The 13,781-nt window shown below is 46.5% G+C and overlaps 1 protein-coding gene across 4 annotated transcripts in view; it reads right to left on the minus strand.

Annotated features, from left to right (window-relative positions):
• Positions 1–8,811: 8,811 nt before the first annotated feature.
• The window catches only part of TDP1 (tyrosyl-DNA phosphodiesterase 1), a 67,705-nt gene continuing 62,735 nt past the window's right edge, over positions 8,812–13,781 (minus strand). For all 4 annotated transcript variants that reach the window (XM_066276083.1, XM_066276085.1, XM_066276086.1 and 1 more), the window contains exons 15-16: positions 10,254–10,362; positions 8,812–9,158 (exon numbers count right to left, since the gene is read on the minus strand). In XM_066276083.1, coding sequence (XP_066132180.1) covers positions 9,085–9,158; positions 10,254–10,362 — 183 coding nt within the window. In that variant the 3' untranslated portion in view covers positions 8,812–9,084. The remainder of the gene's footprint in view (positions 9,159–10,253; positions 10,363–13,781) is intronic.

Consider the following 13,781-nt stretch of genomic DNA (forward strand, 5'->3'; position numbering starts at 1 on the left):
CGACCATTTGTGTATCTTCTTGGTAAATGATCTGTTGATATGTTTTACCCATTAGAAAAACTGTTTTCTCTTTTGTATTCTTCAGTTACAGGAATCCTTTCTCAGATAACTATCTTGCAAATATTTTCTACCAGTCCCCAGCCTGTTTCTTTTCTTAAAGATGTCTTCTGATGGATATAAGAGTTTTTATATACTTTTGGTGAAGCTCAATATAGCTTTTCTTGTATGTTTAGTGTTCTTTGTCTACTAAGAAATCAAATTTCCCTCAAGGTTGCATAGGTTCTGTTTTTTCCCCCTAGAAACTTTATAATTCCAGCTTTTATATTCACATCTCGGATCCATTTTGTTTGTTTCTGTATAGTGTAAGAGTCAAGGTTCATTTATTTTGTCCATGTGGACATTCAGTTGTCCCAGTGCTGTTTGCTGCAAAGGTAAGAGTGACTTTATTTGTATACCGAGTAATTTTGGATTGTGTCCTAGACATTGTATTGAGGTCTAATTTACAATGTTTTGTAGGAAGTCTGGATTCTGTTATGTTCCTATGCAAATAATTTATTATATATTTTTAAAACAGGCAGTTAACTTGGCTGAACTCAACTGCAAACCTGTCTCCCCTGTAGTGGGAAGTAGCTCCATTTTTAGTTCAGTTCTTTTAGCCTTAGCTGTGCGTGCACAGTTCAGTGGCAGCCTGAGACTTGAGAAGAGTTTATACACAGAATTTGGAAGTCCCCTCTCTGGCTCTTTTCTGTTCTTTCCCTCTTCACTCTCAGTGGCTATGGTTGCTCCAAAACCCTGCACTCTGAATTGTCAAGCCAGCGGGTTTTCCACCGAGGGCTTATCTGCTTTGCGTAAAGACCTGACCTTGGGCCCAAAGCGGTAAAAAACAAACAGCAACAAACCGGAACAGAAAACCCAGGAAACTCACCCAGTGCGGTGCTTGTCTTAGTTGACTCCCCTCCAGTTTCTCCTGCTTTGGGTCACTTTCAGTACATCTGAGTAGCCGGCTGGTTTTTAAAGAAGTTGTTTCCCAGAGCTTAGGCTTTTGATTTGTGAAAGAATGGATTCGATAGCTATTCGGCCCTGCCAGAAACCTGAACTTACTGCCCCCCCAACATGAAAATTTCAAACATACACCAAAGTTGAGTTTTACAGCGGCAACCTTAACTCTTCCTGTTTGCTTTCCCATATAGCAATCCCCCTGTAAATACACCATACTTTAATGCATTTCAAAATAATCAGCCAACATCAATACATCTGCCTCTAGGTCCTTCCACAGGTACATCATTAACTCGAGTTCAACAATTTAGTTTTCTTTTGACATAGCCTTTACATAAATGAGTGCACCTACCCCAACTGTACACTGAGTTTTTAAAAAATCAGCTTTATTGAGCTGTACGGCAGATCCTCGAATAACGCTGATGAGACGCCATGGGAACCAAACTTTTGTCTATGTCAATTAACCTATGGCAAAACTTCGGTCTTGTTATAACTTGCTTTGCTTTAAGTCCCGGAACCTATCAATGGCATTCAGTGAGAACTTACTAGAACTTGATACAAGAAACGTCATCAATTTGGCGGGCAACTGCGACTGCCGCTCCGTAACAGCCTTCTAGAAACAATCTGTAAACACTTCTGAAGAGCCCAGCTTGAGCCCTGGCTGCACATGTCCATTCCCCTCTGGCACCCAGGGGACACTCAGCAGTGGACAGCCTCTCCCCTTGGTCTCGAGTTCCTGTTGGACTGGCACCCTGGCTCTGGCTCGGAGCAGAACTGGGGGCCTCGAAAATTAAGTGCTAGTGTGAGAAGAGGGGGTTGGCTGCAGTGGGGGGCTTTTAGAGGCGAAGGAAACATTCCTATCAGGATTGTGGCATTGGTTACATTTTACAAAACTCCTTGAATTATATAATTGGTAACTTTGGGCTATGCAAACATGTCAATGAAAAATTCTTCCCCCCCTTTATTATTAATTTTAATGGGGTGACATTGATTAATTAGGGTACATAGACTCAGAGAAAACATCTCCAGGTTATTTTGACACTTGATTATATTGTATTCCCATCACCCAAAGTCAAATTGTCTTCCGTCACCTTCTATCTGGTTTTCTTTGTGTCTCTCCCCTCCCCCCCCCCCGAAAAATTCTTATACAAAGTTAGAGCTCATGTTTGGCTCATGTTAACTTATTCTCTACAATACAGTGATATAGCACTTCAATACAATGCTCTTATTAAGGTCTTTGATAAAAAACTGACACAGAGAGAAACTTCTTGTACTATAAAATTATTGTTGAAGATACTATATAGTTTAATACTCCCTAGGGCAGGTTCCATAGACGGGAAGAGTCTCTGTCTCTCAGGCTTTGGTCAAATTTCTAGTCATTACCTAGGTGACCACCTGTCTTCATTCAGGATGCTTGAACTAGCAAACCTGGGAAGAAATACATTTTACATTATGATCCTGAATGCATTCATAGAGATATAAATTTGAGACAAAAATAAACTTAGTGTTTGCAGACATTTCCTGTATTTCATTTAAAAGTGCTGGTCATGACTCCCTAAGCTGATTTCATGATTCTCTAAAGGGTTGTGACCACAGTTTGAAAAATCTGCTGGCCCTGGCTGGTTGGCTCAGCGGTAAAGCATTGGCCTGCTGTGGAAGTCCCAGGTTCGATTCCCAGTCAGGGCACACAGGAGAATTGACCATCTGCTTCTCCACCTTCCCCTTTCCCCCTTTCTCTCTCCTTCCTCCCTTTCCACAGAGCCATGGCTTGAATGGTGGAGCAATTTGGCTCTGGGCACTGAGGATAGCTCCATGGCTTCCCCTCAGGCACTAAAATAGCTTGGTTGCTGAGCAACGGAGCAGCAGCCCCAGATGGGCAGAGCACTAACCTGTAAGGGGCTTGCTGGGTGGATCCTGGTCAGGGTGCATGTGGGCGTTTGTCTCTGCCTTCCTGCCTCTCATTAAAAAAAAAAAAATCCCTGTTCTGTAACACTCAGATAATCAGGATTCACTCATTTACGCAGCTTTTTGAGAAACTTGGGTTTTCAAACTTGGGTCTTGGTTTCCTGTGACTTTTAAATAAAATCTGCTTGCCTGCACATTATTGAATGAGGCTTGTAAAGGTTCTGAGGGCACAATATTTATAGTTCACCTTGAGATACCTCTTGGTTTGGAATGAACCTCAGGCATTTTCCACCTGTCTTTGGAGAATTCTGCACCTGCCTCTCCTCAGCAGGGGCAGCCCCAGGACCTGGAGTGCTTGCATCATGACTCTGGCCGGAGCTATTGGAGAAAGATTTTTTCTTTTCTCTGGAGTGACAGCTGGAAGTTCAGCTGCCAGGTGGAGAGTGCTTGCTTTAGAACAGCGGTTCTCAACCTGTGGGTCACGACCCCGGTGGGGTCGCCTAAAGCCATCGGAAAATACATAATGCATATCAGGTATTTACATTCCGAATCAAAACTGTAGCAAAATTACAGTTATGAAGTAGCCACCAAAATTTTTTTTGGTTTGGGATCACCGCAACATGAGGAACTGTATTGCGGGGTCACGGTATTAGAAAGGTTGAGAACCACTCCTTTAGAATGATGTCTATATTCTGGAAAGTAGAGCTGAGACTTGAAGATGGATTCAGTTTCACTATGATCTTCTGGCTCCAGCATTCATTGGACTTGCATTGAAGTCGTTCATTGCTTAAGCCTGACTAATCTGGTCTCTGAAGGTATAAAAGCATCCTAATATACACTTTCATAAAAAAATTGGGACAATATTATTTAACAACAAATATTTACAGATGCTTTTAAATATTAATGTCAATTATCTGAAGCCTCCCCCACTCCCATAAAATTAGCATTCAGTTGTCCTAATATTAATTTCTAAAGAACCTATGAGCAAAGAGCCACCCAGAGCATACACAGTGGCATCGTCAGTGCCCTTCTATCCAGAAAGGGACACACACTCGTGTGACCTTGACACTTACTGTTCCCTCCTATAAAACGAGGTATCACCTGCTCCACGGTGTGATAATGTATGAAGTTATCTATACTCATAAACCATCAGTTCCCTATGGATGCAATTTCTCCTTTGCCTTCCCTTCCGAGTTTCTCTTTATTCACGTGTATTAAAAAGGCTGTTCCAGAGGTCTTCTAGTTCTTGATAAACTGTGACGAAGCTCTCGGAAAGCCTCGCTACAAAGGGAACAGAAGAAACTGAGCCAACTGCCTCAGACCGACTAGCACTGGGGAGACTGCACGCTCAGCGGGGCTTCTGGTAGACCTAAGGGACTGGCGCGTACTTGACATGCAGCAACTGCACTTCCTTGGAACCCTGTAAAATATGGAAGATTACCCAGACGTGCAGTGCTTTCGTCTCATGTTTGCTCACTACCCCCACCCCCCACATTGTACAAGCTCCCTCCCTCCATCACACCCCAGAACCCCTCTCCTGGGCGGTCTCTTGCCCTCCTCTTCGCCAGCATCTTCCGTGCTGCCCCCTCTTCTGACACTCGGCCTGATCCCTTCTGCCCTGTGCCTTCAACCTACCTGACCAGTCAACGAAACGCCAGGTTTCAGCCGGGGACTTTAACAGGACATACCTGACGGGGAAAGTGTCCAGCCCTCGATACCCTCCCTGAGAGCCACCTGCCCCTCCCTGCCAGTTCTGGCTTCAACACGCTGGGCTCGGTCCTGCGTGCTGATGACATATCCAGGGGTTGACGCGATGTGCGCTGGCTCGTTCCCTCACGCCGACCAGGACTCGCTGTTCCAGTGCGTGAAAGGCACGGGCTCTGTAGCCAGAACTGCATGTTATACATGTGACGCCTCCTCCTTGGCTGGAGCTTGGGAATACCGACCACACTGGCTGCGTGGGTTCAAATCCCAGCTCTGCTCCTTGCCAGCCCTGTGACTTCGGACCAGTACCTTAGTTTCCCCATCTCCAAAATGGGGATGATACTAGTACCCCCTTCCCTGGGCTGTCATGAAGACTAAAAATCTGTCAATGCACAGAAGACACGTGGACCAGTCCCTGGCACACCACAAGTGCTCAGTCCACCCACATCACTGCTCAGGGACCAGCAGGCAAAGTGGGCTCAGAGGTGGTCACCAGACTCCCTGACGTGTCCTGGACATGTGTATTGCTGGCATCTCCCAGGAACAAGGGTGGCACATGACCCCTCATCGGATCTGGCTCACCTTGTGTTTTGGTGAATCCCATGAAGTGAGCAAGGGCTACTCGAGACATAACTTCCCAGGTAAGAATACAGTAAGACATTGTACAGTTTTGTTTGTAGCACTCTTGGAAACTGCTGGAAATAAGCGGGGTCCTCAACTTGAAGAGCTTGTCAAAGATTTTATCATAATGGGATCTGACCCATGCACAACACGTAGCTAGCACAATTTCAACAGAATTTTAGATTTCACCCTATACAGCAGCTCTTTTGTTTCTGCCAGTCACTGGGTTCCTGCAGACTTCTGTCATCAGACATTGTCATTACAATGAATACCATTCATCCAGCACACAGTCACTACATTCTATAAATGTAAATAAAGACTGTCTAACCTTTTCTTTGAGGTATTCAGCAGTCAAAAGCAAATATTCTCAAGGAAGGGGTTACAGCTCTAATTCTTTAGTAACGAGGAAGAAATTCAAATGCCTTAAGATTTGAATTAAACATTTAAATCAGCCAAAAAATGATTTCATAAATGGGTCAAATAATATTAGGTTTCCCTAGAGAGTAGATTTGAAATTTCATGTTGGAAAAAAAAAAAAGTTGTGTCTGACCAGGCAGTGGTGCAGTGGATAGAGCGTTGGACTGGGATACGGAAGACCCAGGTTCGAGACCCCAAGGTCACCAGCTTGAGCACAGGCTCATCTGGTTTGAGCAAAGCTCACCAGCTTGGACCCAAGGTCGCTGGCTTGAGCGAGGGGTTACTCAGTCTGCTGAAGGCCCACAGTCAAGGCACATATGAGAAAGCAATCAATGAACAACTAAGGTGTCGCAATGCGCAACGAAAAACTAATGATTGATGCTTCTCATCTCTCCATTCCTGTCTGTCTGTCCCTATCTATCCCTCTGACTCTGTTTCTGTAAAAAAAAAAAGTTGTGACAAAATCAAATCTAAGATCCTTATATTAAGCATGGATGTTATTTCAAAGAAGCTTGGCATATTCTATAAAACTACCCGTCCATATCTCTTAAATGAGTGGCAAAAGATCTGGGAATGTAGGTCAATAGACGTTACATTTTTTTCCTCAGTAATTTAATGAAGACTGTCTAAAGTGTCTATAGAGACTAACAGTAAACTGACCTGTAAACCTATTGAGTGCTTCTGAGCACTACTCTAGACTCATGTCTTAAGGGAATATATCAAATAATGAACGTGGCAGTGAAATATTCACATTTGTTTGACTTGTACAGAAAAACTAGGATACTTTTTTTTCTTTGAAAGCATAATGATAAGTATTATCTGAATAAAAGATTGTTCTAGACTAGGGACACCTTCCATTTTAACTTTCGTATAAAATGAGTGCATGTACGGAGCAGAGGATGCTCAATAAATGTTACTGGACTCGACTAATAACACAACGCTTACTGATGGAAATCTAAATTCTTTTAATATTTTTGATTTCTAGTCTTTGATGTTTTTTCTCATAAACTTTTGTGCTTTATTAAAAAAAAAAAGTACCGGTCCACAGATGGGGAACAACGGTGCATCTCCTCAGACACCACCCACCTGGCAGCACAGATCAGGCTTTGGGTGCTGCCTGACCTGGGTTCAAAGACCGGCAGGAGCACTTTCTAGACGTATGTATGACCTTGGGCAAGCACCTTCCTTTCTGAGCCCAGGTTTCCTTACCAGGAAAATGGGGCGAGTCCTAAGGCCTCGCCTGTCACAGCTACGGTGGCAGTCACGGTGCAGTTCTCACGCTGTGCAGGCATGCTCCAAGCACCGTCACATACGAACCCACCAGACACTCAATGATCCTCTGCAGTGGGTACTGTTACCGCCACCCCCACTGACAACTGCGGGGACCGAGGCGGAGACGTGAAATAACCTGGTCTAGGTCATACAGCCCGTAGTGGCAGAGCTGCACATCAAGCCCCTCTGCAGGTAGGTGGATCGGAAGAACACCACCCACCTGGGACCTCACGTGGAGCCAGCTGTGATGACATTGCTGTCTTGATCACCTGGACCCCGAGCAGCCCAGGCCTTCTGGGCCCTGCTCTAGAGCAGGCTGGCTGCTTCAGCCATGGTGACTCTGCCCCTGCTGCTGCCACCTATGCTGGGACTGCCTTGCTGGGGAGCATCTTAGGTCTTTGCCACAGTCCGTTGGACATCGGCTCCGACCGCCGGGACCTGCCCCGGGCCGGCCCCATCATCGGCCTCTGTTGCCAGCCCACGGCGCCCTCCTGTTGTCTTCTGGCTCATCTGATACAGGTTTGAATGTTCTGAGAAGTAGCAGGTAGGATCAAAAAGGTTTAATTAATAATTCATTTTCTTACCTAGGAAATCAACGGGCTACACTAATTCAGTGGCTACAGCATCTTGCTACACAAAATAGGTGAAATCAGAGCTTCTTGATGGTGGGCGGGGCACAGCAAGGTCTTCCTGGTCCTGCCTCGATCACAGCACCCCGCCCACCTTCACAGTTTCTAAGATGAACATTCTAGGTCTCTGAAAAAGTTTTAAAAACCTACCCCCAAAAACTTAAAAACATTGGTATACAAAGACACATGTATTCCCATGCTCATGGCAGCAGTGTTCACAGTGACCAAGATACGGAAACAACCAGTGTCTCTCAATAGAGGATCAGACATATATATATAATAGAATACTACTCAGTCACAAGAAATGATGACATAGTGCCATTTACGACAACATGGGTGGACCTTGAGAATATTATACTGAGGGAAATAAATCAGAAAAAGCTAAGAACTGTAGGATCTCACACATGGCTGGGATATAAAACTGAGACTGATGGACATAGGTAACAGTGAAGTGGGTACCAGGGGGAGGGAGGTGGGGAAGAGGGGAGTAAAGAGGGACAAATATGTATATGGTGACAGACAATGATTTCACTTTGGGTGATGGGCAATTAACAGTGAAAAAAAAAAAAAAGAAAAAAACCTTTAAAAAAGTCTTTGCAAATGAACATCTGACTCCAAGTTGTAATATGACGAGGCTGGTGACAAACTGGGACTCAGCCTCATGCTGAGGAAACAGAGGGTCTGAAGCACCCAGGAGACCCTGGTCCTAAGGGTGGAGCACATACATTAGTGGGAAGGTGCTCAGAGCTCTGACCCCAGCCAGCTGTGTGACCTGGAGGGCATCCTCAACCTTTCTGGGCCTCAGTTTCCTCACTTGTGAATTGAAGAGGTCAAACTGGGTCACCTTTTGGGATTTTTTCCAAGTAAAATACTTGTGTGTTTTTGTTTGACTCTGTGAGCTGGTTCTGGCCCGGTCCAGTGAGACCCGTTGTAAGCGGTGAGGCAGCCAGCAGGGCGGTGGGATGGGTGGGAAGCCTCCTGAAGCTGCTGGACTAAGGGCTGTGTGGCTCACTGGTCTGCGGCGCAGCCACACAACCTCGGCGTAGGTGCCTGGAATCTGCAGTCAGACCCAGCAACCCCCAGACACCCGGGAAGCTGGGCGAGGGCTGGGTGAGAAAGCAGACGGTCCCCTGCCTCCTCTGACAAGGGTCGGCTGAAGGAGAGGCTTCTCTCCGGACAGCGCACAGCCGACATGGTCAGCCCTCACTTAAGAGGCACTGACCCCGCGCGAGACTGTAGTCACTATGAGGAGAGCTTTAGATCCTTTTCACACGGTGAAGTTTAATAACTCTCGTTCCAACGCACAGCATAGAAAAGGGAATTAAAAAATACAACTTTTTTTTGGTTTGTTTTTAGTGAGAAATGTTAACACTGACCAGTAAAACTATAACCAACATCCGTGTTCACGAGTGACCTTTGGAAAGTGTTTCCTAGGGGTGCAGAGAAAACGCGAAGGGAAGTGAATACTCAGTCCCAACAAGAACATCCCGTGTTTAGGGCTCAGTGTCTTATACTTAGGTGTCATCGAGTTTCAACACTTTCAGGACGGGACCCACATGTTCCCGTGTGTATCTGGGGCTTTGACGTAAGGAATGTTCCAAATCCACGGCCGATCTGGGGAAAAAACACATTACATTTGTATAATACTTATTTGACCAGGATCACACAGAATTCACTCAGCAGACAGGATAAAACCACTCAGGTGCTGGGGTGTACAGATTGTGAAGAACCTTTTTTGAACCTGTCTGATGGCATTTTACAGTCAGCCCCCACCTCTCATATGTTTATTCAAGAGAACTCAGGTTAAAAAAAAACCAGGACAAAAACAAATGGAAGGAACAGGAAGAACAGAGGGAGAGAAGACCAAGGTGCGGCACTAAGCAGAGGAGGGCGCAGGCCGTCAGCTGGGTCCTGGGCTGCTGGGCGGGCTCAGAGCCGGAGGCTGTTTGCATCATCACTCACGGAGGAGGAAGGGAGAGAGGAACAGGGGTCCATTACTGCAGCTGGGAGCTGAACTGCGCTGTTTCAGATAACAGCGGCTGGAAACCGCGCCTACGGCTAAATCTGCACTGAAGCCCTGTGCTAAGCGCATTACAGATAGCAGCTCAGTTCCTCTTTCAACAACCCTATGGTGACTGCATTCTCATTCACTTTCTCGGTTTGCAGACAGAGACGCCAAGGTCTAGAGAACACAAATAACTGCCCATGGTCACTCCAGAAGTTGTAACATCACGTAGGGCACAGTCTGGTTCTAAAGCAATGCTGTCTATTCGTGTGTGTGTGTGTGTGTGTGTGTGTGTGTGTGAGAGAGAGAGAGAGAGAGAGAGAGAGAGAGAGAGAGAGAAGGCAGGGGTTCAGGGAGGGGAGGTGGTCACAGATTCCTTGAAATGCTGACAAACCCTATAAAATCTTGCTAAGGAAAAATGAATGTGCATGAATATACAACTCATTTAGAGGACTTAAAAGAATGCACACAGCTTGGAAAGGAGGGGGAAATTGTGGTCCTATAATGGTAAGAGTGCAGAGGGGTTCCAAGACCAACCAGTTTGAGAACTATGGCTCCAGTGGCCCCAGAGAGGGCAGCAAAGGGGCCACAGGGGCTTCCGGAGTGTTCTGCAAGCCAGCCACCCGAGGACGGAGCCGCTGCTTCTCCTGGCACGGTCATTTCCGCCCTGCACCTGCATCTGCACCGGCTGTCCCGTGTCTCACCTTTACTGCCATACAGCTCCGGAGGCAGGTCGTAGGGCACGGGGAAGGGCGCTGCTGGCCCCCCGCTGCCCGAGAAGAACTTCTGCTTCACCGTGAAGCTGTCCAGGCCCTGCGGACATACAGAGGAACTATGACTGCACCCCGTTTTCTGAAAACGCCAGATCTCAGGAAGCAATTATGTCTTCATGGCACTCATAACTCTCAAGTTATTTCAGAGCTATTTTCCATGCTCGATCGACCACCTATATTTACACCCTCCCAATTATTCTTTCCTAAAATGAGAGGGTCAAATTTGAGAAATGAAATTATAAGCAAAGTTTGCCAAAGCTTAGTAAATAAAGGATCTAAAGACGCAAGAGAAAAACAGTTTCGAACAGTTTGAAGTCAGTGTTTAGAAAACTCTATAAAAATACTTCATAACACTTTCAATATTGCTATAGTAACAGACTGCTCACTTGGGGGTCAGAAGAGATACAAGTTGCTTTCATGGACAATTGCAAGCATTCCAATATAATGTGATAGGAATATAAAAGTGGGAATTCTTTAAGACCCACCAAAATGGAAGGTTTATTCCAAGAACTCGAGAATAAGGTATTAATTTTGGATTTTTAAAAAAAATATTTTATTGATTGATTTGAGAGAGAGAGACAGAAAGAGAGGTGAGGCGGGGAGGAGCGGGAAGCATCAACTTGTAGTTGCTTCTCACATGTGCCTTGACCAGGCAAGCCCAGGGCCTTGAACCGGCGACCTTAGTATTCCAGGTCAACACTCTACTGCACCACCACAGGTCAGGATAATTTTGGATCCTAATCAGGGTGCAAGTTAAGGTATTTTTTTTTATTAAGTGAGAGGCAGGGAGGCAGAGACAGACTCCCACATGTACCCTGACCAGGATCCACCTAGCAACCCTCCTACTGGGTGATACTCTGCCCATCTGGGACCACTGCTCTTGCTTGGCAACCAAGCTATTTTTAGTGTCTGAGGCAAGGCCACAGAGCCACCCTCAGTACCTAGGGCCAACTTGCTCAAACCATTTGAGCCACAGCAGAAAGGGAAGAGAAAGAGAGAGAGAGAGAGAGAGAGAGAGAGAGAGAGAAAGAGATATGGAAGAGGGAGGGATGGAGAAGCAGATGGTTGCTTCTCCTGTGTGCCCTGACTGGGAATCAAACCTGGGACTTTCACACACTGGACCGACACTCCACTGTTGAGCCAACCGGCCATGGCAAGTTAAGGTTCTGTATGGAGGCCAATGCACGTAATCACTATTTCTTTCTAACACAGACCTGAGCAAGTATGGGTGCTTTGTACGTTAGCTTTGTTCTCCCCACACCTGCACACGCTGATCATGTCTCATGGCTCCCTTCCAGGATTATCCTTGCACTTTGTTTGCAAGCCTGTCTGCCTCTCTCTCATTCTTTCTGTCCACTCATCCAAACACTCTGTATCCTAAGTGCCCACAGATCAAACAGTGCTAATGCCTTAGAAACAGAAAGCTAGGGCTACAGTTCACCATCTTGGTGATCATGTAACTTAGTCGGGGAGGCTGGCCCTGGGTACAGCGTAGGGCAGGCTAAGAGCTGAAGTCATGCTGACCACAGGCCAGTCTCTGTTCTGGTGTTTGCCAAGCTCGGGAAGTGGCTCGTGGGTGCATTCCTTCACTCAGCACCGTATTCCTGAGATGCTCCTCTGTGTCAGGTGTGGGTGCCAGCCACTCACTATGTAGGAGTACCACAAATATCACTATCCTGTCCTCACGTGTACAGTCTAGCGGGGAGACACTAATCAACTGGATCTTAAAAAGTAAAATAACTATAATTCTATAAAGAAAAACAGGAGTATGAGAAGAGAGAATAGTAGGCCTGTTTCAGATTTGTGGGGAGGGGGAGAGTCAGGGGAAGCCTCCTCAATTAAACTCCGATGGATCAATAGGGTTTGGTCAGTGAGAGTTCCACGCAGAGGGAACAGCATCTGCAAAGGCCCAGAGGTGGCAAAGAGCTTACATGTTCCAAGAACTTGAAGAAGATGGTCAGTGGGACTCCTGACCACTTCTTTATTAGGCCTCAATTCCCTCATTTGTAAACTCGACATAATAATACATCTGGATATTATATTAATGTTTCTCATGTTAGTGCTCAGTAAAAGTGTTAGCAACAGCTGGTGTTGCAGCAATGTTGAGCAGTAAAAATGGGATCAAAGTACCTTCCCTGACTACTCATAAGGCTTCTGCATGAGAGCAAACGAAATAATGCACGTGAAAGTGCTCTGTGCATGTTAAGACCCCTGGAAAGGTAAGGAGTTATTAGAGCACCGATGAAGATGTGGGTAATAATACAGTGAGGGCCTGGCTGAGTAGAGCATTGTCCCAACATGCCGAGGTTGTGGGTTCAATCCCTAGTAAGAGCATGTACAAGAATGCATAAATAAGTGGAACAACACATCAATGTCTCTCTCTTTCCCTCTAAAAATCAATAAATTAAAAAAAAAAAACTAATACAGTGAAAGGTAGTACATGAAAGACGCCTGGCACAAATCCAGACAGAAGAGGAAGAAACAGCCTCTTACGAGTTGCAGGGAAGGAAAGGCTCTGTAGAAAGTATTTCAGCCGGGCCTTGAAAAACGGGTATAATTCCGCCAAACGGAGAGAGGGCAGGGAAGAGCAGTGGGGTGGGGGCGAGGGGGGCACACCAGGACTGTGAGTGAGCAGATACCGAAGAGGAGGGCTGTGGAGAGCTGGGGGGAAACATCAGCGGCCGAGGGAAGGGTTCTGAATGGGATGCAGCATGGACGTCTGCGGTGATAACCGGCCCACGTCAGAGATGCCGGGGAAGGGACCGTCTTTCTGTGGGGAAGCTCAACTGGTCAGTAAGGTGTGAGCCTTGAGCTGTCGGACACCCTCACATCTGTTAGACCGGACTCGTGACAGCATCTGTTAGACTGGACTCGTGACAGCATCTGTTAGACCGGACTCGTGCCAGCCCAGGCCCCTGCCCTCAGCCCTGCACGAAGTGGGGCACTTGCCCTGTCTTCGCCTTTTCTTTCATTCTCTTTGAGCTGGTTGTCCATCGCTTATGACCCAAAGTGTCCTAAGACCCCAGTACCAGAGTGTGGCCTTTACTGTGACAGACAGGGAGGAGATGCAGAAGGCTTTTTAACAGAGAGGTTCCACAACAGAGGCCGACTGGAGAGCCAGGGAACTCGCTGGCTCGATGGATTAGCAAATGGTAACAGGGACACAAATACAAGTACCATCACAACAAAGCCGAGGTACAAACGGGAGGCCAGACGAGAGCGGGGTCAGCATTTAGCAGAAACAATGGGCTGGAGGGGACTGAAGGCAGAATGAATGAGACTCAGAGGAGGAAGGGGGCCTCTGGGGACGGAGCCTGTGGCCTCTCCGTCCACACTGCGCCACTCAGCAGGGCTCTGGGCCACCGCCACAACATCCGGCACTGGTGTCTGTCCTCGCAGCTTGCCTTCAACACATTCTGGATCCAAGGAGAACCTTAACAATCTCTTATTGTGTACGTT

Source organism: Saccopteryx bilineata, chromosome 4 (genome assembly GCF_036850765.1).
Source record: "Saccopteryx bilineata isolate mSacBil1 chromosome 4, mSacBil1_pri_phased_curated, whole genome shotgun sequence".
In the NCBI taxonomy this organism is placed as follows: Eukaryota; Metazoa; Chordata; class Mammalia; order Chiroptera; family Emballonuridae; genus Saccopteryx; species Saccopteryx bilineata.